General features: G+C 34.4%; 2 protein-coding genes and 1 pseudogene across 3 annotated transcripts; all 3 read right to left on the reverse strand.

Annotated features, from left to right (window-relative positions):
- Positions 1–1,560: 1,560 nt before the first annotated feature.
- On the reverse strand, positions 1,561–4,969 carry LOC147383009 (uncharacterized). The gene has a single exon (XM_086429240.1). It carries the CDS (start codon positions 4,942–4,944, stop codon positions 1,957–1,959), a length of 2,988 nt encoding a protein of 995 aa, XP_086285366.1. The 5' UTR covers positions 4,945–4,969; the 3' UTR covers positions 1,561–1,956.
- A 2,727-nt stretch (positions 4,970–7,696) lies between these two features.
- Positions 7,697–9,960, reverse strand: LOC147383010 (uncharacterized; annotated as a pseudogene). Its single transcript, XR_015173245.1, has 6 exons — positions 9,900–9,960; positions 9,697–9,799; positions 8,528–9,016; positions 8,251–8,373; positions 8,061–8,162; positions 7,697–7,988 (listed from the first exon to the last, which is right to left on the reverse strand). The product of XR_015173245.1 is annotated as an uncharacterized LOC147383010 (transcript).
- A 5,915-nt stretch (positions 9,961–15,875) lies between these two features.
- LOC147383011 (uncharacterized) lies at positions 15,876–20,178 on the reverse strand. Its single transcript, XM_086429354.1, has one exon. It carries the CDS (start codon positions 20,052–20,054, stop codon positions 17,331–17,333), a length of 2,724 nt encoding a protein of 907 aa, XP_086285480.1. The 5' UTR covers positions 20,055–20,178; the 3' UTR covers positions 15,876–17,330.
- Positions 20,179–27,772: the final 7,594 nt, after the last annotated feature.

Consider the following 27,772-nt stretch of genomic DNA (forward strand, 5'->3'; position numbering starts at 1 on the left):
AGAACAAATCCCATAAAACTTAACCCTTAATTGTTGCTATCACACTCTATTGATCAAAGATGCAAAGTAAGGCGAATCAAATATCGCCTTGAATTCTATTGCATTTAAAACATGTTATCAAATGGAATATTCATTAGAGTCGTGATACATTGCCTACATTGGAAGTATACTGATAAGCATAGATTTATTTTCTTGAGATACAAGTTTAAAAATCAATGATTCTCTATGCATTGCCACTTCAGCGTAGTGTCCAATGCAGGCAGTCCATCATTTTCCTATTCATAATCTATTTATTGTTTTAGAGTGTCTAAATGGTACCTCGAAAACTAAATAAGTCTTTTGTAGATCTTGCATTTCTCTCAAACTGTACATTTTCAAAATTGGTCACATTTTATACATTGTCATGGGCTCCATAACACCATTTATTTTTAAATGATCAGAATACACACATTTTCAACGTGTTGAGTAAAAGGACGATTCTATCTACTGATTGACATAAATAATCAAAATCTCCTTATTTTACGATCAATTGAATGTGGTGTTAACAATACATCAAAAATATTTAAAATGATCATTATAGTTGTTAGAGATAGTTATTTGAAGTTATATTGATGTACAAAAGATATGCTAGAAGTCTGTGATATTGGACTACTTTTTAAAACGAATGGAACACGATCAATTTATTTTTATTTTTATTTTTATTGTAATATCCCCGAAATACTTCATTAATGGTATCCTCCATTAAAAGAATATGACCTTCATGATTGGAGTCCAATGGTCCCTATGTACTTCCATTTCTATAATCTTTTCTTCCTTGAACACATCGTTAAATATTTCATCTCCATTAATGGTGTCCCTGTACTAAGGGTTTTATTATCTCCCAAATAAACTAAACATACATTTAAAATAAAAATTAAAACATGCAAATTGGTCACTAAATTCCTACAGGATTTGATAAATTTAATATTTATTTTTATCTAATAATTTGTTAAAATATTTTGGATGATTGAAATCATAAATAGTATAACATACTTGTGGACATAGTTCTATTAAGAAAAAAATTCATAGTTCTATAAAGAAAAAGAACCAAAACTCCAACATTCATGAAAAAAATAACATTCAAGACGAAATAAATGAGATTTAAATGAGATTTATCAAAATAAATGAGATTTAAAAACAAAAACCTTCACAAACCTCAAATCTGCAGAGCCTTGGTAAAAAAACAGCCACAAGTTGAGCTACTACGTCTTTTGTAGCAATATGCCAACTAATTACTTCCAATCAAACTAAACGTTTCAAACAGATTATTACCTTCCAACTTGTGTTGTTTTAAGTTATAAAATGGTGCTCAATGTATTTCTCCTATTTTGGGTCATCTGTCTTGAGTCTTTTCTTTCTGTACTCATTTCTGTAATTAATCTGTTGAACTCTTGGGTGTTTTGTTTCTCTAAGTAAATATAGACCCAACTTATTGATATAAAAAAAAAAGTATATGAGATAAGGAGCACTCAAATTGTCTTTACAACTCAGTTTTTGCAGATGGGATTAAGTTAGAAGTAACTCTAACACTTCAATTAATGAGTCTTGATCAATGAAGTCTACATGTAAGAGATGTGTGTAATACACGCTATGGTTTTTGACATGCATAGCTAGATTGTACTAAAATGTATCTTAAAAATTTCTTAACACACAATATTTATAGAGTCAAAGTTCAGAATAAGATTTTCTAGTCAAGCTCATACCATGATTTTCTAACATATATTTTTCTCATTCTTTTGGTGGGTAATATTAAACTAGAGGCAAAGAGACAACTTGCTTTATTAAGAAATGTTACCAACAACAACATCTTATGAAAATTTTGAAATAAACCTTGCTGACAATGTTAAATTGAACAAAAGCTTGTTCTTTTTATTACATTTCTTCATCTTCCATTTCACTGGAGTCTATGTATTCTCTTCAACCTTTGCCTCGACTGCGTCGTTTCCTTTCAAAAGTCCTTGTGAGCCATCCATTTTCCTTCCAGAAAGTAATATATCCGATTGAAACACCAATTACCATCCCACATCCGTATCCGATCATCATAGATTTCCAATCGAAGTCACTTGTGGACATTGAAACCTCATGTTGTTGGTTTGTTGTTGGTGGAGAAATCGCATATATGTCTTTGCATTGCCTTGATAATGGAAACCCACATAATCTCGGATTATCTTCATACGAAGTATTTGGAAATGTGTTAAATTGATAACCTGTTGGTATGCTCCCTACAAGTTGATTATGCTTGAGATTCATTACTGCAAGGAATGTAAGGCGAGTTAGTTGCTGAGGAATCTCTCCAGAGAGCTTGTTTTGTGAGAGATCCAATGACTCCAGTTGTGCTAAATTCCCTACCGATGATGGGATGTGACCAGTGAGGCTATTACGAGAGAAATTCAACAGTTTAAGAGATTTGAGGTCCCCTATCACTTCGGGAATTCCACCTTGGAATTGATTGTTAGAGAAATCGATTGATGTGAAGATGGTCAAGATGCTATCAGTAAGTACCAAATCACGTCCTTTGATTGCAAGTGTCACTGAGACTTTATAGTAATCTCCAATATATTTTGTGTGGGACTCATTGACCATCATCATCATCTTCTTCCAGCTTTGGAAATATTTTGTGGGCAAAGATCCCATAAATCCATTGGAAGAAAGATCTATAACATGCAACATTTGAAAACCATGATTGGTTTGAGGACCTTCAATGCGACCATAGAATTTGTTGGATCTCAATACAAGGACCTGCAACAAAGGCAATGTCTCCATCCAAAATGGAAATGTATCATTTAATTTGTTACTTCCGAGGTCCAGAACTTTTAGGTTTTTGCAACCACCTAAACATCTTGGCACAGATCCTTCCAATTTATTTTGAGAACCTTGAAGGATTTCAAGATTACTCAAATTGCATATAGTTTCAGGAATTTCTCCAATTAATTCATTATCACTGAGTTTCAAGAATGCTAGCGAATTGCAATTGCCAAGTTCCTTTGGTATTTGCCCGCTTAGATTGTTTGTGGACAAATCCAAATATTGTAACTTTGATAGCATTCCAATCTCAGTTGGTATGTGCCCTGATAATCTATTATTAGACAAGGAGAAGAAATAGAGATAATTGAGAAACCCAATTTGAGGAGGAATTATTCCAGTGAAGTTATTGTTATTGAGTTTCAAAAAGTAGAGTTGGGTCCAATTGGATAGAAAATATGGATGGATTTCACCAGAGATATTGTTAAATGACAGATCAAGAGAAAAAAGGTTGGTGCAAGATCCAAGCTCATTGGGAATGCTGGAATTTAAGCTCGTATTCGAGAAAGATAGGTACTCAAGCATCCTAAGGTTACCTATTGAAGAAGGTATGGGCCCAGTGGTAAAAGGGTTATTAGATAATTGAAGGAATGTGAGGTTAGTGAGAAGGCCAATTTCAGGGGGTATGTGCCCTGATAATCTATTATTAGACAAGATCAAATAGTGGAGTTGGGTCCAATTGGATAGAAAATATGGATGGATTTCACCAGAGAGATTGTTAAATGACAGGTTAAGTCTAATAAGGTTGGTGCAAGATCCAAGCTCATTAGGAATGCTGGAATTTAAACTCGTATTCGAGAGAATTAGGTACTCAAGCATCCTGAGGTTACATATCCAAGATGGTATGGGCCCACTAGTAAACGGGTTATTAGATAATTGAAGGAATGTGAGGTTAGTGAGAAGGCCAATTTCAGGGGGTATGTGCCCTGATAATCTATTATTAGACAAGATCAAAGAGTGGAGTTGGGTCCAATTGGATAGAAAATATGGATGGATTTCACCAGAAAGATTGTTAAATGACAGGTCAAGATAAGAAAGGTTGGTGCAAGTTCCAAGCTCATTGGGAGTGCTGGAATTTAAACTCGTATTCGAGAGAATTAGGTAGTCAAGCATCCTGAGGTTACATATCCAAGATGGTATTGGCCCACTAGTAAACGGGTTATTAGATAAATCAAGGGATGTGAGGTTAGTTAGAAGGCCAATTTCGGGGGGCATCCTACCATTGAGCTTGTTCATTCCCAAGTAAAGGGATTGAAGTTTTGTCAGATACTTGATTTCTGATGGAACCGGTCCTTCCAATGAATTATATTCCAGGATAAGGAATTGGAGGTTGTTAAGATACTTGATTTCTGAAGGAATCGGTCCTCCCAATGAATTCCCTCCCAGGTAAAGGGTTCGAAGTTTGGTAAGATACTTGATTTCTGATGGAATCAGTCCTTCCAATGAATTCCCTCCCAAATCAAGAGAAATGAGTTTTGAAAGAGACCCAATTTGAGATGGGATTTCTCCAGACAATTCGTTGGCCGAGAGGGTTAGGTTGGTGAGATCGGGGAAGGCCGAGGAGAAGTTGAGTTGACGAAGAGTACCTGTGAGTGAATTGAAGGAAAGGCGGAGAATACGGAGTTGTAAGAGATTTCCAATTTCAGAGGGGATCGTACCCGTGAAATAGTTATCACTAAGATCAAGAGAAATGAGTTTTGAAAGAGACCCAATTTGAGATGGGATTTGCCCAGACAATTCGTTGTAGAAGAGGGTTAGGTTGGTGAGATTGGGGAAGGCTGAGAAATCGAATTGATGAAGAGTGCCATTGAGACTCGAATTGAAGAGGTTTATCTCCACGATGCTGTCCAAGTAATTGTCGCATAGAATTCCCATCCAATGGCAAGGAGTAGTGGTGAGATGGTCAGACCATGTCCATGAAGAAGTAATAATAGGAGAATAAGAGATCAAACTGTTTTTCCAGTGCAGCAATGCTTTTGCTTCTTGTGCTAGTCTTTGTGTTTTTGCTGATGCTGGTACTGGTGCTACTGATATCTCTTCTCCCATTATTCTTATAAGAACAAAAGCACAAGACAGAAAAAGAAAGAAGAATGTAGTCTTCATGATTGATTGAAAGACTATCTTTTGATTCTTAACTATATGTATATCAATCAAAAACCATCTAATATTTATACTACAATTAAATACATGGAAGAAAGAGAGAACAATGTGACTGGATGGAAAAAAAAAAACAGAGAAGAATTGTCTCTTATGTTATTTCCATGATTTTGTGGAAAAGAGGACCATAGACTATAGAGTCGTGCTGGAATCGGATTGCCGGTCTTGTTTTGTATATTGAAATTACATCTGTGCCACTATTAGTTACAGTTACATAATTACCCTTTGTAATTCTTTCATTCCCTATACTACACATTCATTAATTAATTAATTAATTAAATTTTATTTTCATCTGAGATACCACTACCGCCCTATGCTTTCAATATGTCCCACTTTTTATTACTTTAGTTACACTTAAATTACTACCAACGAACCACCCTTCACATGACAGCAATTAAATAGAACCACATTAGTGGAGCGGCATATAAGATTCGAAGGAGTGACTTGGTAAGTAGTAACCATTGACTTGGTTCTTGGGCCTTTCTAGTTACTCCTTCACTCCATCTATTGAAGATAGTTGAAGTTTATAAAAGAAATTTAAGTAAAAATATTTAAAAAGCATTTCTTGTAATTTTAAGAATTATAAAGATGATTCAAGTTATTTCACCAAAAAATTCAAAATGATATAGGGGGTTTTGTGTAATTTTACACACAAAATATGCCTTCTTGCTCCCTTCAAGACGTTTTTTATTGTAAACCTTGGCTTGTCCTTTTTTCTTTTTTTTTATCTTGTTGACTTCTAGACATGCCCCGCCCAAGACGGTTAGGAGAAAATTGATGGATCCTGATGTGGGGACCCTTGTTAGCAATCTTCCGTTTAATTATTGAAAAGTTCATGAATTTTTCTTTTTTTTTATTTATTTATCAATGAAAGTAGTATTCCCGGATTATTGAACTATTCTGAATAATTCATGTATTTTAAGTTGAAAAAAACGAATAAAATATGTTTTTTTTTATACAAATTATCATAAGACTTGGTCAGAAAAAAAGACTACTGTAACTTGTTTCGGATAAGATTTAAAATCCCAAGTTCATTTTTCTCATTTTTGAATGAGACGTCTCAAACGTATTGGAAAAATCATCCGAGACGACTTGGTATCTGGCATGGACTAGACGAGGGACAAAACCAATTTTTAAAACCATGGACTGCATACTAACAACTAACAAGTGACTGGGCTCTTGCGTCTTTCTCGGTACAGCTCCCTCACTTCATCTATTGAAGATAGTAAATGTTTATAAAAGCAATATAAGTAAAATTGTTTAAATAGCATTTTGTGTAATTTTAAGAATTATAAAGATGATTCAAGTTATTTCACCGAAATATTCACAATGATATTGGGGGTTTTGCGTAATTTTACACAAAAAGTAGTATGCCTTCTTAAGAACGTTTTCCAGTCTTTTCAGGTCGTTTTCTGTGTAAACCTTGGTTCATCCTTTTTTGCTTTTTTTTCTTTGATTCCCAACCCAACGCTGGGACCCATTTCACGTGCCCCTTGTTGAATATATGGTTAAGGGAAAATTACTTGATAGATCCTACTGTAGGCCCTCTTTTTATATGCACCCTAACTTTAGACATCTACTTGATCTCAATAATTTAAATTGTGGGTATTTATATTTGAATCATTGATCTCAAAGATTCAAAGAGGGATGAGAGCATTAAGAAATTAAATATTTGTGAGGGTACTTAGATATAAAAATACCTCCAATATCATTAAGTTATTATTTTTAGTACAGAATTATCTTGTTACTTGGTTTTGCTTCGCTTGCTTCTATTTTAGCACTATTAATATTAAAGGAGTTTACTTTATTAAGAGTTTTTTTTAGATAAAAGTGATGGAAATTCTATGCGACAATTACTCATCCCCATTCTTTGACTTTTCGTACTCTCGACTATTGTCCTTGTCTGGAAACATCTCGGTGGCCTTCTGCATCTCCCTTACCTATTCCATTACATCAACGTTATAGACATAAAACTTAGCACCAGTCAGAAAGAAAATAAAGTTAAGATGACTTAATACAGTATAAAACCAATAATAGTAAACTAAATGTGACACATTTGATTATTAAATATCCCCTTTGCCGCTCTTCTTCTTTGTGATATCGGAAACAGTTTTTAGAAGAAAATTACAAAGAAATTCCCAATTACCAAGCTACAAGTGAAATAAGAAGTTCCAAGACTTTTCGTTCCCTTGGACGCTTGATCATAGAAGAATTCAATCTTTGCGACTCCTACAAATGTATCAGCGACTCCCATCAAAGCAAATTGTGGGAGAAGTATGAAAATACTAAGAGGGACGGTTTCATTTTTTCCGTTTATTTTATTATCCACTACAACAAATATGCAAATTAAGAACAGTCTATAACCATTCCTAATCCAGTATGAAACGGTTGGCAGACTGTTTCTAATCGAGGCATCGTTAATGAATTTAAACGGCTAGAAACCGTTGTAAATATCAGGATTTGGAATGGTTTTCAGAACTCAAAATTTGGAACGGCTAAAAACCGTTCCAAATTTGTGTTTTATATAACAATAAACACTAACACAAAAAATATCTTGGACATTGATTTAAAATCCAATGTCTATAAGACTGATGTCCTAAGGCTGAGACTGTAGACATCGGTTACAAACTGATATCAAAACTTAAAAAAAAAAAAAATTTTAATTTTTTTTCTACTCACCTATTACCTGCGATCAAAATAGACCCAAATAGAGAATATCGAGGTTCTCTATCACATTAATTTACACACAAAAAGAGTTACAATGAGTCATTATTTACAAATTCAAAATTACAATCATTGATAAACCCTTCACAATCGTTACACAAGCACAGGTGCCTACAAGGAAGCAATGCCATCCCTCCCTATCTTCTTTAAGATCCCCACAATGCCCGCAATTGCCAATCGAACAACCCTTCGTGTCACCACATTGCATACTCTGACGATGAGCTTCCATACCTTCAAAGGAGTGTCTGAGATCTGAAAACCCAAATCTTACAGAAGAACAATGATTAAAGTAGTCCCCTTAACAAACAAATAGACTGATCATAGTGCAACTTGTATACCTGAAGAGTGTCTTCCAAGATTCTGTCACTGAAAGCCTTGACATTTGATAATTGCATTTGCCCGCTCCATGTAGCAAGCATTTGTGCCAGTTCCAATAATCACTGCAACAACAGTGTCCTCATCATGATAATGTGCAAGAGCTAATGTTCCCACACTATCAAGATATATAAAGTTAAAAATTTGCATTACAATAGTTGGGAGACGAGAATGAGAAAATATGAGGAAATGACTGATTTGAGTGGCTTGAGATCTCTCTTTTTACTCTTAATCTTCATGTAATGATAAATACAGTCCCTCATTGAAAAAGATAATCTGAAAATATGACAAATAAGTCAACAAAAGTTACCAAATGCACTAACGGAATGAGTTATACACATACAATAACTAAAAGTTAGCAATGCAATAATTTAGCATTATATATGATAGTCTGATGGAATATATAAAATAAACCAGCATTGTGAACTACCTGTTGAAACTAGAGTTGCAAATCGATCTTTGCAGACCACTTGAAGATACCATAATAAACTCAATCACCACCAAGTCATCTCCTGTAGCCCCTGCTGCTACTCTTATAATATCCTCAATCAATGCAAAGTTCCCCATTATATCAACATGAGCAACACTCTGGGTGCCCAGCCCTCCAGAAGATTTGATGGAGGGGCATGATCGTACTCCCTAATGTAAGTTCGAATGTCCGAAGGATTGAACCGGGTTTTCCCATGCCAACCTTTAGCACACATGAACCCTGCACTAAGAACTAGCAGTCTCATCTCCATCAACCGTGAAGACCCCAACTTTCAGACATCTTCCCTCATTTCCATTCTCAGCTGAGGTATCAATCTGAAATGGACTGTAGCAGTTAGCAGTGGGGCTTAACTTATACATGTAAGCTCTTTTAGTGGGGATTCCAACTCTATACATGGAATAAATCTCCATGTCAGGAGCATTGGGTAATCTACAAACAAATTCGATTAGATGAAATAGCAAAAATGGAAAATTATTTTGCCCAATTAATGGACTTTACGAGTAACTAGAAGAGAAAATAATCATGCATCATTACAGTCGTACAAACAGGTAAAAGCAAATAACCATAATTAGTTGAAAAGCAGAAACAACTGGCAGGTAATAAAGTTCCTATATTTCATAATGTTAGAATCAACTATGCACTTTGGTTTATGTTGTGTCATTCTTATTTGTGACCAATTGATCTCAAAGAAATAACTACTCTCCATATTTTAAAAAGCTTTAACCATTTTGCAAATTCAGAAACTTTGACTGGACCTATTTCATCTCCCTGATAAACATCAAAAGTTAACAAATAGCGTAGTTTTGTCATTTCATAAGAATATCAAAAAATGGATGGAAAATATCAGAGAATAGTTGTTCTCATTTTTTCCCAAAACTGCACGTTAAAAGTTCTTTCTACAACATATGAGGTAGAAAAGTAATGTAAAGGACATCTAATATACAAACATGGTAGATATCAACATTTTCCCTAATTAGAAGACCCATATAAATTTATTTTTTTTTTCAATTATCCACAATATTCTCTGAAAATGAAAAAAGAACATTATTCCAAATCAAAACCTATTAGAAGAAGAAATAACTTATATTGGGAAATCTGTACATTCTCACTTTGTTTCCAAGGGGTTGGACCAATATTTGTGGTGTTTGTACATAGGATCATCCAATCCTCAGTTATCCCATATGAAAAATGAGAACCTCCACGCTTCATCATCTTTGGAGCAACAAATTGAAGTAGATCCAAAAGTGATCTAGTTGTGCAAACTTTATAGTCTGCAATAGCTCTGATACCTCCAATGCCCGTGTCTTGTTACCCCGTCCATACACCTCACAAGACACATTTGCAAAGTTATTACCCTTAATAGTGCCCTGCATATTAAATAAACAGACAATCATATATAAGGGAAATCACAAATAAAAAATCAACGTAGACAATAATTTCTAAACAGTAAATATTGAAATTGCTATAGAGGTAAGCATCAGATGTCCATAAGATGCATGTATATAACAATGAAATCTAAGTGGAATTTGGTTGGGTGGCAAGAAATAAAAGAAATTTAGCATGACAGCACAACAGTCAGACATTATATGGTAGGACAGGAACTCCGGCAAGTATATGGCAAGACCGCACTTTGAAAAACACATCGGAAGTTGTGATCCTTTTGCCTCCAGGGGGTTGCCTCAGTGGTAAAACTAACGACAGGGGTTTTTACACTCAATAAAAACTAAGACCACTAAAAAAAAGGGACTCATATTCAGATTGATATGAATCAGGCTATATTCAATCTAGTTCATCGTTGCCATTGATCCGTAAATGTAGATGCCATACTTTGGGTCTGATACAATGTTGTATGGATTGCCACATGCTCTAGTCAGTCCAGCCGAAATGCCATATAGAGTAATCCAGTAAAGTGTTGTGATACACAATAGTAGGTGCCAAATATAATGATCTCAATAGCTCATTAGGTAGGCCCGATAATATTACACCACACTCATAGACCTGATAACCTAAGAACCTTACAAAGTGGTCGTCTAAGGTACCCTGCCCCTTAGTGAAAGATGTCTTCGAAATATCTTTCTATGTTAAGAAATAATATGCTACATGAAGAACTGCTAAACACAAGGAGATGCAACTTCAGATAAACATATTGACAAATGCATGATTTGTATAAGAGACATGCCTTAAAAAAATTTCTCGAGCACGAGGCTTTTCTTGGCTATGAGCTTTATGAGGTTTTTCTTTTTCAAATATCATATGCAAGAGTTGGACATCTAGGGTCAGGTTTTGTGGTTTAGACCTCAATAAATTCACAAATAGATCACACTGCAATTGGTTTAGATCTCAAGATATGGTGTTGCAAAGACATAACCGAAACTTAGATCAACCTTTAGATGTTATTAGTGACAAGATAAAAGATATTCCAATTTCTTAAGCATCGATATTCTTTGCTTTGCAGCATCACTATCTCCGTCATCATTTCATATAAGAAAATTTGAACCCTTCTTCAACTCTTGCTATTTAAGTCCCAATTAACAGCATGAACAAAAGATGCAGAAAATAAAACTAATAATTAGATCTTCATTATGAATCTAGTAGCAGGGGAGTAAAACTCAAGTTTGGACGAAGGAAGACACATAAGAAGCAGAAATAAAATGGAGGACTCACTATCATCTTTGTAATATGTCCTATTAACCACAACTTGTAGGAGTGGCAACCATTCAGGCAGTAATTGGTCATTCTGTAAAGAGTGAACATTAAGAGCAGCAAAATAAATAGTGGCTGGAGCAATAACATCCCTCCATTTCATTATTTGTTTTCTATTTTTCCCATCTCATTAAAACCCAGCATACATACCTGCTGTCCTACTTGCCATTTGTCTTTCCCTCTTGCTTATGCCACCTCTTACATGTCCTTGCACCTTTTGCTCACAAGCACAGCTGCTGCTCCCATTCCTTTGACTTGTTTTTTCAGATGTGCTTGCCATCTGCTGTCAATGTAGCAAGCCAAAATAGCAGCTTACAGGATGTGTTTTTTTGTTTTTCGATCAGGCCATGTGGCTGTTCACAGCAACCCCATCTCACACTCTTACTTTGTTGCCAGCACACACATGGAGAACATGGAGGCATCTAAGCAATAGCAGCTCGAATGCCTTTCCATGCCTTTTCCAGCAAATTCTAAACCTCTTCTGCAATATTGTTGGTCCTGCCATTTACTATTCCATCCTGCTATCAATTTCCTCCCATATTCTTCACATATCGGCCATCTCATTAAATGCCATTACTATTATGCACATTTAATCATATTTGTAAGGTTGGATCTTGGACTTCAAGAGATTATCAACATCAAAAAAATCTGGGTTTTGTGTTACTTACCTTGAGCCATTGAACGTTGCAAACGAGACCTCCATTCTTGATCCGAAATAGAAGAAACCTTCTTGAAATGACTCCTCTTGGTTCAGATCTGATGTGCAAAGTCCAATCTGCTCTATAGTTATTTGAAAGACATTAATTAAAAGCCAAGCAGAACAGATTATGTATCAATGAAGTGGTTTTCTTGACAGTTATGATTCTCTTTACATTAGGCATTTTCGTAAGAGATCAATTTTTTTTGTTAGTCCACACATTAAATCCCTAAATGCTTTGACAACCTATAGAATGACAGTAAGTGCTTACCAGTGCTGCTACTTACATATCCAGCCCTCTCCTGGTCATTGCTTGTTGTAAACATTCTGCCACATCATTTCCAACCTGAAAATCAAAATAAATATCAGGCATCTGATTATGGACTATATACAGTTGTTAAACTAAATATAAACGATTAACTACGAGGCATTATAATGAAGCAAGAGAATAAATAGGCAACAGCATGGATACTAAAAGCAACGAAGAGAAACAGTCACTGTTAAGCATGTAATCCTCACTAATCAAACAAATCTTATTCGAAACACATCAAACATCCAATGAGAACAAACAAACAAACAAGAACAATAGATGAGGTGAGCATCTTAGTGTCAAATCATTCAACTATTACCATAAAAAGGCAGAAAACTAGACCAAAATCACAAAAAAATTTGATCAAACCATATCAGCATTTCCATTAAATCCAACATTTTTTGTTCTAAATTATATGAATTTATTTTTTTAATCTAGAAAATCAACAAACCCGATCAAACACAAGCTAGAGATCATTTAAGAAAGAAAAACTCAACTCCTCATCGGTCACAAAGAACTATAAAAGAGATCAACTACATGGATCTAAGAATCACTAACAAAATCTAAAAAAATAGAGACCGAAAGAATGATTAGGATAAGTTCTTATTAGATATGATAAATAGTAATATATTGATACATCAATCATAATCTCATGAAGATTACGATAAGTTCTTATTAGATTAGGTTCCTTATATTAGCTATAGTTTTCTCATATTTGGAATTGGTCGTTATTTTGAATATAAACCTTATGAGTGTTCATGTCATCGCAATCAAGAAAGAATGTGGTAGTGCCGTAAAACTTCATAACGTTGTAACTGAATTGCACTCTTTGTATGTTACAATCATTCGACTTTTCATTTGGGATTTTCATTATGTAGCTCGTGAGTACATGGATATCTTTTTGTATATTTTGCATGCTTATTAAGAAACATTTGAAAGCACATGCCACCATGACTGAAAATGTGACTATAGATAGAACAGAATTGGAAAATATAACACATTGCTGACCTTAATATGGGGATAATGCATAGATGATGATTTATAGAGACTTTCTAAATTCCTTTTCCAAAAAAAAATCCCACAAACATTAACATGAATATGCAGAACTAGTACATTTAAACCACATTGTTTCTAGTACAAAAACATAGTATGTTAGACCCCTTGAATGAACATAACTAAATTTATCATCCCTCCCACATAATCTCAACTTTTTCTTGTATGAATAAATGCAAATTCGAAAACTAAAAAAATAGAAGGAAAAATAATAAGGAAAGGTGGTGATGGAGTCTTACAATGCTGTGGCCCAACTATGCCAACATGCCTTTTTTGCTCTGGAATCTCCACCCATTCCCTTTTCCAGTCATAATATAGTTCAATCGATGATGCTTTCGTTCCCAACATAGAGTTGTTTCTCGGATTTTTTGGTAAATAAGTCCCAACCCAAACAAACCAAACTTGTACATCAATTTTTTTGGTAAATAAGAACTTATCCTAATCTAAGTGTCGTTTTGAAAAGCAATAATTCATATTCAATTGAGCTACAAATTGAATATCCAAATAGAAGAATTTTAAGGAAACACACACACACACACAACGAACATCTTGAGCTACAAATTGAATAATCCATGGTTCTCTGTTGGGAGGGGAGCCGCGGAAGCAAACCACCTAGAGAGAAACCCTTTATCGGAACTTATACCAAGTTCCAAAACACACCAACAAACAATGACCAATACCATTAGCAATTAAAGTAAAGTAAAACTAACTACGAACGTAAATAGCAAATAAAGAGATGCTTACATAATATTTACGTGGTTCGGAGATGTGCCTACGTCCACGGGGGTGAAGGGAGAATCCACTATATGAAGAAACCAACGACTTGCACAGCCCGCAAGTTTGTCCCAAGAAGAAAGCTCGGTTTTTACCCAAAGAGAAGATCAATCTCTTCCTTTGTAATCTCTCCTAGCTCTCTCTCTCTCTCTAATTTTACAGATTTCTATCTAACTACTTCTACCACAAGATAGCTGTTGTATTTATAATAAAAGAGATATGCTATTGCCACACCAACTATTGCTGATAGATGTTATTGCCACACCAACTACTACTGTTGATGCCAGATTCTCACAAAATTTGCCACATCTACGCTCCTAAAAATGTATCAAACGATCACATGAACCCAAAAGAAGCTCAATTTACCACATCTAGCAACTAAAAGAAAATCAAAAACATCAAAATAAGGTCAAGAGATCTAAGATTGAATCCAATGTAAATCATAACTGTGAGATAATCGAACTAACAAAACTGTGTTTAATCACATCTAAAAACCTAAATCTTCAATTCAAATCCCTAATACAATCTATTTAAAGAAAAGAAGGATTAGAGAGAGTACCTAGCCCGAGAGGTTGATCGAGGGAGAGATTGAGAAGTCGATCGGGGGAGCGACTGAGAGAGAGAGATGAGACCAAGAGGTCGATCGAGGGAACGACTGAGAGAGAGAGATGAGAACGAGAGATCGATCGAGGGAGAGACTGAGAGAGCAACTGAGATTGAGAGAGCGACTGAAAGAGAGACGAGAGAGAGAGTTCGATAGAGGGAGCGGTTGAGAGAGAGAGAGAGAGAAAACAGAGGTTCATTCCAACAAAAGAGATGGAGATTGGGTCGTTTAAAATACGAATAAAACGGTTTTTAAAAGTAAAACGGTTTAATACCGTTTTTAAATAAAAACGGCTTAATGCCGTTTTAAACATATGTTCTTATTTTGCAATTTTTTTGTAGTGGCATTATGTGGATCGAGCTTCCCGAGATACTTAAAGAAACAATGTTGAGGTTACAGATTATTATTAATGCAATTTGTTCCTTTAGGCCTTGAGTTATCCCTTGACAATACTATAACATGCTTCGTAGATTTCATCACACACATGTACGTAGACACACATCTTGAAAATACCAAGTTTGCTTGATTTCATTGGTGTGGTATTTATTGATATAAATCAGATAAATTACAAGAAGTTCAATTACTCATCCCCATCCTTCGAACTTTCGTGCTCTCGGCTATTGTCCTTGTCTAGAAACATCTCGGTGACCTTCTGCATCTCCCTTACCTATTCCATTACATCAACATTATAGACATAAAACTTAGCAACAGTAAGAAAGAACATAAAGTTAAGAAGACTTAATACAGCATAAAACCAATAATAGTAATCTAAGTGTGACACGTTTAGATTATTAAATATCCACCATTTGCTGCTCTTCTTCTTTGTGATATCGGAAACAGTTTTTAGAAGAAAACTACAAAGAAATTCCCAATTCCCAAGCTACAAGTGAAATAAGAAGTTCCAAGACTTTTCATTCCCTTGGGCGCTTGATCATAGAAGAATTCGATCTTCGCGACTTCTACCAATGTATCAGCAACTCCCATCAAAGCAAATTGTGGGAGAAGCATGAAAATACTAAGAGGGACGGTTTCATTTTTTCCATTTATTTTATTATCTCTTGTGACGTTATGTCTCCTTCATCTCAGCTAAGGCGGCAATGACCCATAGGCTATTTTATTAGCCCTTGCTGGCACGAAGTATCGGTCCAAGATTATGAGGCTAATCAACATAGAGAGTGTTTAATATCAGAATCATTTTTATCATTTGCTTGCAGTGGTCTTTACGGCGGCTTTGTTGAGGAACCTGCAATGCAATGAGTAGTAGTCACTGATGCCTTCCTAGTAATGTGCTTGAAAACTTGAAACAAGTTGACTATACCAAGGGTGATTAATTAGGATACCAGTTATAGGGTGAAGTTGGGATATCTTAACAAGCAAAACCCAACTCTCAACTCTCAAGTCTATGAAAAAAATGCGTAAATCTGGTGACTAGAAAATTATTAATAAGGCCAATTTTGTTGTGTAGATCCACCAAAGGATAGGTTAAAACGTTCATGGCTCAGATAAATCAAATTTGAGGGGCAAGTCATCCTGGATTCAGAGGCCTCTAAGTGATTTTTCCACCATGAGAACTGCCCATCCAAACACAAGTAATTTTTTGAAAATACTCGATCTATGTTACAAAACTTGACCAAGTTGACCGTAATAGATTAATGCGAACATAAAGGCTTCATAGATTTTCAAAAAACTAGTTGGTCATCCAAGTTGAGTAGAATTTTTTAGTTCAAAACTATGTTTTTAGTTTTAGGGGTCAGATGACATACGAGAATATTGTTATTAACAATATTGTTCAAACTATGACTACTACTATGCCAACTAATTACTTCCAATCAAACTAAACATTTCAAACAGATTATTACCTTCCAATTTGTGTTGTTTTAAGTTATTAAAAGAGAGCTTGTATTGCACATCAACTTGTGTTGTTTTAAGTTATAAAATGGTGCTCAATGTATTTCTCCTATTTTGGATCATCTGTCTTGAGTCTTTTCTTTCTGTAATTAATCTGTTGAACTCTTGGGTGTTCTGTTTAAGTAGAAAAATCAATTATAAATCATTATAATTCTGCACTAGATGTGACTTCTTTCAAGACTCTTGGATTCTTAAGGCAATTTGATTAAAATGTATTTTCACTGAGAGTTTTTCCCATGTAAAATGTATTCCCTAATCTCAAAATGCTTAAAGCACCATCATGGTTTCTCTAAGTAAATATAGCCCCAACTTATTGATTAAAAAAAAAAAAGTATGAGATAAGGAGCACTCAAATTGTCTTTACAACTCAGTTTTTGTGGATGGGATTAAGTTAGAAGTAACTCGAACACTTCAATTGATGAGTCTTGATCAATGAAATTTTCTAGTCAAGCTCATACCATGATTTTCTACCATATATTTTTCTCATTCTTTTGGTGGGTAATATTAAATTAGAGGCAAAGAGACAACTTGCTTTATTAAAAATGTTACCAACTACAAAATCTTTATGAAAATTTTGAAATAAACCTTGCTGACAATGTTAAATTGAACAAAAGCTTGTTCTTTTTAGTACATTTCTTCATCTTCCATTTCACTGGAGTCCATGTATTCTCTTCAACCTTTTGCCTCAACTGCGTCATTTCCTTTCAAAAGTCCTTGTGAGCCATCCATTTTCCTTCCAGAAAGTAATATATCCAATTGAAACACCAATTACCATCCCACATCCATATCCGATCATCATAAATTTCCAATTGAAGTCACTTGTGGACATTGAAACCTCATGTTGTTGGTATATTGTTGGTGGAGAAATCGCATATATGTCTTTGCATTGCCTTGATAATGGAAACCCACATAATCTCGGATTATCTTCATACGAAGTATTTGAAAATGTGTTAAATTGATAACCTGTTGGTATGCTCCCTACAAGTTGATTATGCTTGAGATTCATTACTGCAAGGAATGTAAGGCGAGTTAATTGCTGAGGAATCTCTCCAGAGAGCTTGTTTTGTGAGAGATCCAATGACTCCAGTTGTGCTAAATTCCCGACGGATGATGGGATGTGACCAGTGAGGTTATTACGAGAGAAATTCAACAGTTTAAGAGATTTGAGGTCCCCTATCACTTCGGGAATTCCGCCTTGGAATTGATTGTTAGAGAAATCAATTGATGTGAAGATGGTCAAGATGTTGTCAGTAAGTAGCAGATCACGTCCTTTGATTGCAAGTGTCACTGAGACTTCATAGTAATTTCCAATATATTTTGCCTGAGACTCATTGACCATCATCATCATCTTCTTCCAGCTTTGGAAATATGTTGTGGGCAAAGATCCCGTAAATCCATTGGAAGAAAGATCTATAACATGCAACATTTGAAAACCATGATTGGTTTGAGGACCTTCAACGGGACCATAGAATTTGTTGGATCTCAATACAAGGACCTGCAACAAAGGCAATGTCTCCATCCAAAATGGAAATGTATCATATAACTTGTTGCTTCCGAGGTCCAGAACTTTTAGGTATTTGAAACTACCTAAACATCTTGGCACAGGTCCTTCCAATTGATTTTGAGAACCTTGAAGGATTTCAAGATAACTCAAATTGCAAATAGTTTCAGGAATTTCTCCAATTAATTCATTATCACTGAGTTTCAAGAATGCTAGCCAATTGCTATTGCCAAGTTCCTTTGGTATTTGCCCACTAAGATTGTTTGCGGACAAATCCAAATATTGTAAATTTGATAGCATTCCAATCTCAGTTGGTATGTGCCCTGATAATCTATTATTAGACAGGAACAAAGAGTCGAGTTGGGTCCAATTGGATAGAAAATATGGATGGATTTCACCAGAGAGGTTGTTAAATGACAAGTCAAGATAAGAAAGGTTGGTGCTAGATCCAAGCTCATTGGGAATGCTGGAATTTAAGCTTGTATTCCAGAGAGATAGGTGCTCAAGCATCCTAAGGTTACCTATCCAAGATGGTATGGGCCCACTAGTAAACGGATTATTAGATAAATGAAGGGTTGTGAGGTTAGTGAGGAGGCCAATTTCGTGGGGTATCTTACCATTGAGCTTGTTCCTTCCCAGGAAAAGGATTCGAAGTTTGGTAAGATACTTGATTTCTGATGGAATCGGTCCTTCCAATGAATTATTTCCCAGGGAAAGGAATTGGAGGTTCTTAAGACTAGTAAAGAGGTCCACTGGAATACAGCCTATTATATGGTTATGGCTAAGATAGAGGTACTGTAAGTTTTGTAAATTACTAAGCTCAGAAGGGATCATACCTGTGAAATTGTTGAAACTCAGATCAAGAGAAATGAGTTTTGAAAGAGACCCAATTTGAGATGGGATTTCTCCAGACAATTGGTTGTGGTAGAGGTCTAGGTTGGTGAGATTGGGGAAGGCCGAGGAGAAGTTGAGTTGATGAAGAGTACCTGTTAGTGAATTGTGAGCAAGGCAGAGAATACGGAGTTGTAAGAGATTTCCAATCTCAGAGGGGATCTTACCCGTGAAATAGTTCTCACCAAGATCAAGAGAAATGAGTTTTGAAAGAGACCCAATTTGAGATGGGATTTCTCCAGACAATTGGTTGTGGTAGAGGTCTAGGTTGGTGAGATTGGGAAAGGCCGAGGAGAAGTTGAGTTGATGAAGAGTACCTGTTAGTGAATTGTGAGCAAGGTAGAGAATACGGAGTTGTAAGAGATTTCCAATCTCAGAGGGGATCTTACCCGTGAAATAGTTCTCACCAAGATCAAGAGAAATGAGTTTTGAAAGAGACCCAATTTGAGATGGGATTTCTCCAGACAATTCGTTGTCCGAGAGGGTTAGGTTGGTGAGATCGGGGAAGGCCGAGGAGAAGTTGAGTTGATGAAGAGTACCTGTTAGTGAATTGTAGGTAAGGTCGAGAATACGGAGTTGTAAGAGATTTCCAATCTCAGAGGGGATAGTACCCGTAAAATAGTTTTCACCAAGATCAAGAGAAATGAGCTTTGAAAGAGATCCAATTTGAATTGGAATTTCTCCAAACAAATAATTGGAAAAGAGGTTTAGGGAGGTGAGATTGGGGAAGGCCGAGAAATCGAATTGATGAAGAGTGTCATTGAGACTAGAATAGTTGAGGTTTATCTCCACGATGCTGTCCAAGTAGTTATCGCGTACAATTCCAATCCAATTGCAAGTAGTGGTGAGATGGTCAGACCATCTCCATGAAGAACTAATATTAGGAGAATAAGAGATCAAACTGCTTTTCCAGTGCAGCAATGCTTTTGCTGATGCTGGTACTGGTGCTACTGATCTCTCTTCTCCCATTATTCTTATAAGAAAAAAAGCACAAGACAGAAAAAGAAAGAAGAATGTAGTCTTCATGATTGATTGAAAGACTATCTCTGATTCTTAACCATATATCAATAAAAAAAACTATCTAATATTTATAAGACAAATACATGAAAAACGGAACGAAACACAGAACAATGTGAACCGATGGAAAACGCAATGTTTTCTGGTCGTGCTAGAATCGTTTCGCTGGTCTTGTCTTCTATATAGAAATTATATCTGTGCCACAATTAATTACAGTTACATAATTACCCCTTGTAACTATGATCAACACGTACTCCTATGTTCCACTTTTTATTATTTTAATTACTCTTATATTACTACCGACCGACCACACATGTAAACCTTGGTATGCGCCGCTTTTTTTTACTTTTATATTACTAACAACCGACTTGTCCTTTTTTTTTTGTCTTGTTGACTCTTAGACATGTCCCGTCTAAGACGATTAGGAGAAAATTACTTGATAGATAAAGATGTGAGGATCCTTGTTAGCAATCTTCCGTTTAATATAAGGGGTTTTGTGTAATTTTACATACAAAATATGTTTTCTTGCTCACTTCAAGATGTTTTCACGTGTAAACCTTGGCTTGTACTTTTTTCTTTGTCTTGTTGACTCCTAGACATACCCCGCCTAAGATGGTTAGGAGAAAATGACTTGATGGATCAAGATGTGGGGACCCTTGTTAGCAATCTTCCGTTTAATATAGGGGGTTTTGTGTAATTTTACACACAAAGTATGCCTTCTTGCTCCCTTCAAGATGTTTTGACGTGTAAACCTTAGGTTGTCCTTTTTTTTCGTCTTGTTGACTCCAAGACATGCCCCGCCTAAGACGGTTAGGAGAAAATTACTTGATGGATCCTAACGTGAGGATCATTATTAGCAATTTTCCGATTAATTCTTGAAATTTTTCATTTTTTTTTCTTCAATGAAAGTAGTATTCCCAGATTATTGAACTATTCTGAATAATTCATGTATTTTAAGTTTAAAAAATAATAGAATACGTTTTTTTTTACGAATTTTCATAAGACTCGATTTGAAAAAAAATACTACTGCAACTTGTTGCATGTTGCGAAGTGTAAACTTGTAAGTTGTGACGTGTAACACAAGTTGACTTTGAAGCAAGCATGCCTCAAATATTTGGAGGAATCCACCTTTTTAAGCGACAAATGTCCATTTTATCTTTTAAAAAAATAATGACATGATTGTACATTTATTTGAGATTACATCTTAATTTTTCAAATTGATGATTTGTCCCTTGATTTTGGTCCTCTTTTATAAACTAATGGAACAATAACCTCAATTCCCTCATTATTAGCACCATCATTATTACAATCACCACTATATCACCTTCACCATCACCTCAAATTTTTTTCGCATTCCGAATTGCTAATAGGGGTGGGGACTTCAGTAATTTTTTCAAAGGCTAATGACACCCATAGGTAATTATATTGTTGCTTAGGTTTTGAATCACTTGCTTCTATTTTATCATTATTAATATTAAAGGAGTTTAGCTGATTAAGAGAATTTTTATATAAAAGTGGTGGAAATTTTATTTTAAATCAAAAGCGAACTAAAATATTTATATTACCTTTTTTTGAGTAAAGAAATCTAATTTCTAATTATTTTATAGAAAATACATATAATACTTTATATTTAAATAAAATATTACGTAATTGATATAATTGTAAATATCTTCTTGAAGGCTTGTCAATGTCACTATAAATAGCGTAAACTAACTTAGAAATGAAAAATTATGGTATTATGAGAAATCTAAACTTCGTAACTAAGGGCTTCTATGAATCATCACTCTGAATTCTTCTCCAAAGAAGAGTTGAAGCTGATTAATATTAAAAGGAGTTGGAGAAATACTGTGAAGTGGATATGCATTTGTAATTATATTGTGAAGTAGTGTTGGGCTAGATTAGTCTCTTGGACCACAAAAGGTATATATATATATAAATAATTAAATAATAATAATAATAATAATAGTAATATATAATTTTCATTAAAATTAAGGATTTTACAATAATACAAAAAAAATAACGCACTTGACACTCCTAGGACCACAAAAGATATATAAAAAGTCATCATCTTCTGTCAACACCATTGGAATATGAGGCGAGGCCCGTGTTTGACAAAAAATAAGGGTATTAGTTTAGGTTTACGCCCTGCATAACACAAGATGTTTAAATTTACCCACTTGAACGAAAGTCAAGAATCCCTTTTTTTTTAATGAATGAATGGTGACATTATAATAAAAAATTTCTTACTAATCGATTTTTCTTAGATTAGTATCATCAAGATCTTAACCCAAAAAATTTGGGAACTATTTCTAGAAGAATTGTAAAAATTATTAATAATAGTTTTATCATTAAATATTTAATAGCGTTGTAAAAAAAATTTTGACAAAGACTTTTAAAAAGAATTCGCCAACAAAATTATGCTCGGTGTAGAGACACGGTACTCGAAGCTCAAGAAGGTGGCTCTTGCATTGATCAATAATACAAGAAAGAAAAGGTCATAATGGAGTATCCACTCAAGATCATTATCAACAAGTCCGATCTTTAGGTCAAATGGTAAAGTGGGCTATCAAACTACTTAATCAGTTCGAAGTTACATTGGCCCCAAGAATCTCAATAAATGGATAAGTAGTTGTTAAGTTCATCGTATACTTCCAAGCACACCCAATTAAAGTCCTAATGGAGTATCTGCTCAAGATCATTATCAACAAGTCTGATCTTTAGGCCAAATGGTAAAGTAGGCTATTGAACTACTCAATTAGTTCAAAGTTATGCTGGCCCCAATAACCTCAATAAAGGGATAAGTAGTTGTTAAGTTCATCATAGACTTTCCAACAGAATCTCTCGACTAGACAGTAGAAGAAACAACAACAAAACTATCTCAAGATGGAAATGAAATAGCTCCAAAACCTTAGTCTTCCAATACTAGGTGGAGACTTTCAGTGGATGGATCGTCTGGCAATAAAGGCTCAAAGGAAGTAATAGTATTAATTATCTCAGTGACAATCAAGTTAGAAAAAATAGTATGTTTTGCATTCAAAGTCTCCAACAACAAAGTATAATACAAAGCTATCATCTTGGGGTTAGAGTTGGCTTCCCAGTCAAACATCCCTACGTTGTGAGTCTAGTTGTCAAGCATATCAATGGGATTTATGAATCCAAAAATGAATGAATGATAACGTATCTGAACCTAGTTCGAAAATGGATGAGGAAGATCAGGCATGTAGAAGACTTCCAAATCCCTAGATTGGAAAACAAACATGTAGATGTTTTGGTAAGTGTGACATCGATGTTGGAGACTATTTTTCAAGGGTTATCTATGTCCATTATTAAGAGATTCCAAGCATTGTGCAAAAGGAAATGGAACAATAGACCCGCATCAAGCAATAAACCCGAGTTGGATGGATCTTTTTAAAGCCTACCTTATGGATTCGGCTTTACAAAAAAATAAAGTAAAAAAAACAAAAAAGATAAATGATCATGGTCTAGAAAGTGATTTCTAGAGCCCTTGTGCATGAACTTTTAAATGAATTGCATATTAAATCCCTCATTAAACATAATGTATTGTTAGTCCATATTTATCATTGATTTCCATTAAATAATACATATTGGAATTAATTGTTTTTAATTTCGTGTAACAGGAAAAGCTTGTAAATTTTCGAAAATAATTCAAAAGATTTGAAACACTCATTGCGATCAAGGACCCGGGAACAATCAACTAACCAAGACCCGAGTCATGTGGGTCCAGGTTGATCACAGCACCCAGGTTGACTAGGGCGGCGCAATCAAGATAGTTAGTCAAACCTTAGAATTTATGCTAAAGATTGGTAGTTGAATATTATTCGTAGTGAATTAGGGTTTTCGATTTATTGTAATTACGGAAAGTTTTCGAAACCCAAAAAACTTTAATTCTCTTTGAAACTCTAAATTGGTCTCTAGAAATAAGATACCAGACCATAGTTAGAAATAATCTAGAGATTAAAATAATAGTAGTTTCTTTTTCTGTTTTTGTTTTTAGCTTTTATTTAGAAGATGAAGTTGTAATCAAATAACCTTTGCCGATTTCAAAATTCAAGAAGCAATGAAAGATTCATCTTTCTCTCATCTTTTTGCTCTCTTTCATATCTGTTTATTTTATTTTATTTTATTATTTTTGTAATGATTATCAACTAACTTCTCCGTTAGATCGGTTGAGGAAGTCGAAACAAGCGTTTATCAATCTTTTTTACTGTTCTCATGATAATGTATGATCGTTTTATTGTGATAGTTTTAAGTAGATATTACTGGATTTAATATTGATTGTTTATCAATTTTGATGGTTTATTCTTTGATAAGTTCAAGATAAACCATGCTTCATAGAGAATACTTAATATTTATCCTATAATTTTGGCTTAATATACTAATCACATACTTTCAATTTCTTTTCTAATATAACTGTTTGATTTTCCAATCCACAAACATTAGCTTTGTTTGTGGATCGAGATAAATAGAGGATCATAAATCCTTGATAAAACTTATAAAGGTGGATTCGATTGATCTACACTTTTTCATAGTATTTTAAGTATTTACTTTTAGTATTTTCTTTTAGATAATTTATCTCGAAAACTGTTTTTAATCGTTTGCATAACTTAGATTAGATTTAAAGTGAAAAGATTATCGGATTAACGTTATCTTTGTGGATCGATCCTTACTTGCCAAAGTAGTTTTGTTATTTTATTTTATTATAATCTATAGTTTGAACAATAAAGCATAAAGTAAGGCACTACTAGTTGATCAATGGAGACTTGTATAGAAGGTTATTCAGAGGACCTTACCTATTAGGGCTTAAAACGGGTCAGGTTTCGGACTAGATATATATATATATATGTAGGTTCAAGGGACATATGAGAAAACATATGTAAAAACAATGTAACATTAATAAATTTTCAAAATATGGGTTAGAAATTTCGGATTGAGCTGATTTTTTGTGAGGATGATCTCTATGATGGGAAGATCATCCGGAAAAAAAAATCAGTCAAATCTGAAACTTCTAACTCCATTAAAAGTGATTTAGAATGTGAACCATTGATTTTTTACCAATTTTTGTCAATAATTTGTAAATCACTTTTGATGGATTTAGAAGTTTCTGATTGAGTAGATTTTTTGTGAGGATGATCTTCTCATCATAGTGGCCATCCTTGCAAAAAATCAGCTTAATCAAAACCTCTAACCCATATTTTGAAAAACCATTATTTTTTCATATGTTTTTACATATGGTCCTTGAACTGCCCCCTATATATATATATAAGAGACATATGAAAAAACATATATACAAACAATGTAACATTAATAAATTTTCAAAATATGGTTAGAAGTTTTAGTTTGAACTGATTTTTTGAGAGGATGATCTCTATGATGGGAAGATCATCTGAAAAAAAAATCAATCCAATCTGAAACTTCTAACCCCATTAAAAGTGGTTTAGAATGTGGATAGTCGATTTTTTTACCAATTTTTGCCAATAATTTGTAAATCACTTTCGATGGATTTAGAAATTTCAGATTGAGTTATTTTTTGTGAAGATAATCTTCTCATCATAATGACCATCCTCGCAAAAAATCAGCTCAATCCAAAACCTCTAACCCATATTTTGAAAAAACCATTGTTTTTACATATGTCCCATAAACCACCCCTTATATATATATGAGAAGTGTTTAGAGGCCTAAACAAACCTAAACATTGTGCCAAACATTTTTTGAAAATAGGGGTTAGAAGTTTCAGAATGGGCTGACTTTTTTGTGAGGATGATTTCTATGGTGAAGAGATCATTCATATAAAAAATTAGCTCCTTTTGAAATTTCTAACCCTAGTTTACAAGTTGAAGAATTATGGACCATCTGATTTTTGTAAACCACTTTTGATGGGGTTAGAAGTTTCAGAATAGGTTGATTTTTTGTGAAGATGATCTGCTCATCATAAAGATCGCCCATTCTGAAACTTCTGACCCATATATTGAAAAAATGTTTGGCTCTCTTTAGGGCCTCTGAATGCCACCCTATACATATTCTGATCTGAATTCGACTAAGATCTTACTAGCTCAAATCATATCCGAACTAATTTTTATTTTCATTAGACCCGTATCTAGATCCGATTTGATCGAATTAATTGATTCGGGTTGATCAGGTCGGATTTGATAATTTCAAACTATTTCAAGAAAAATTACCAAAGGTAGCGTGAACTCAAGACCTCTTTCTTTTTTAAGAGAGGCCTTGACTACTACACCCAACACTTGTTGCTTGATGAAAAATAATTTTAAAAATATAAAAATATAACATACAAAGTAATATATCATTCGGATATAAGGACGGATCTATATTCGACTCGAGTTAAAGGACATCAACTTATATTTGACCAATATTTTAATTCAAATATACTTAAAGGAACCAAACCTACTAAAATCATATTCGAAATTAGGATAAAATCTGACCCATTTTAAGCCATATTACCTCTGATGTTTGAAGGAGAAGAAACAAGAGAAATCTTGAAAGAAATCCACTAAGGAGATTGCAGTAACCACTTAGGTAGATGTTCGCTTGCTCACAAATCTACTTCTCAATGGTATTACTAGCCCTTCTGGCAAATGGATGCCCTATAATATGTAAGGAGATGCGACCAATGCCAACTACATGCTCCAGCTATTCATCAACTTACTGAAGAGTCGCACTCACTGAAAAATCCATGGCCCTTTTAATGGGGCCTAGAAATAGTCGTACCTCTACACATTACTCCTAGATAAAAATAATTTATGTTGGTAGTAATAGACTACTTCACAAAAATGGTTTAACCTATCATGGTCAATTTGATGAAAGCCTATGACATTGTGGCCTGGAAAGCAATCAAAGATAGCATTTCAATGTTTAAGTGTAGACACCCCATTTTTGCATCCGCCTAATTAATCAAGTCGTCAACCCGATCGCAAAGGTTCCCAATGATGGATGTCTATTCCAATGCTTTATTTTGTTACCAGATATGTTTCAGAAATCCGGATGAGGTATCTCGAACTGACAAAATTCAGAAACCACGCTACGCTAGGAAAATACAACCCCAGAAACATAGAAATCATCATCTTGCAAACCAAAAAGAAGCTTCACGATAAAAATCACTAAAAATGATTAAATTGCCAAAATACCCCTAACCTCAAAACAACCTTAGAGCCTACATTACGCTTAGGAAAATCCGTTCAAACACATAAAATAACAAATCGAAACCAAGTAAACCACTTCGCCAATTTTCACAAAATTTGACAAAATTACGAAAATACCCCTCATAAAGTTCACGATCATTTCATACAAAAAACTTCATAAATGACAAAAATCAACATTCCCATTGAATTCCTTATGAAAAACTGATTCCAAAACATCCTGGAACATTGAAAAATGACTTAAAACGTAAAAAATCCTCTCCGAGGGCAAAACGGTAATTTCACAATTTTCATAATTAAAAAATTCGAAATTAATAAATAAAACATTAAATAATTAAAGTGAAACATTAATGAAATTAATTTAAAAAGTTGAACCTAAAAAATCGATTAATTGGACTCTCAGGCAAAATTGTTGAGGGTTCGTGGGATATTTCTTTAAGGACCCCTCCATTTGGGGCTCCAAAGAATTAAAGATATAATAGAAGGGAGTTCTCCAAAAATTAAAAGTAAATCAAGCAAGACTGAAGTCAAGGTATTAAAGTCAATCAAGTG

Source organism: Akebia trifoliata, chromosome 16 (assembly GCF_017979445.1).
Source record: "Akebia trifoliata isolate Shusen 1 chromosome 16, ASM1797944v1, whole genome shotgun sequence".
Lineage (NCBI taxonomy): Eukaryota > Viridiplantae > Streptophyta > Magnoliopsida > Ranunculales > Lardizabalaceae > Akebia > Akebia trifoliata.

Bases quoted from the DNA above. Each gene is read 5' to 3' on its own strand.
- LOC147383009 (XM_086429240.1), bottom strand. From the start codon at position 4,944: ATGAAGACTACATTCTTCTTTCTTTTTCTGTCTTGTGCTTTTGTTCTT.
- LOC147383011 (XM_086429354.1), bottom strand. From the start codon at position 20,054: ATGAAGACTACATTCTTCTTTCTTTTTCTGTCTTGTGCTTTTTTTCTT.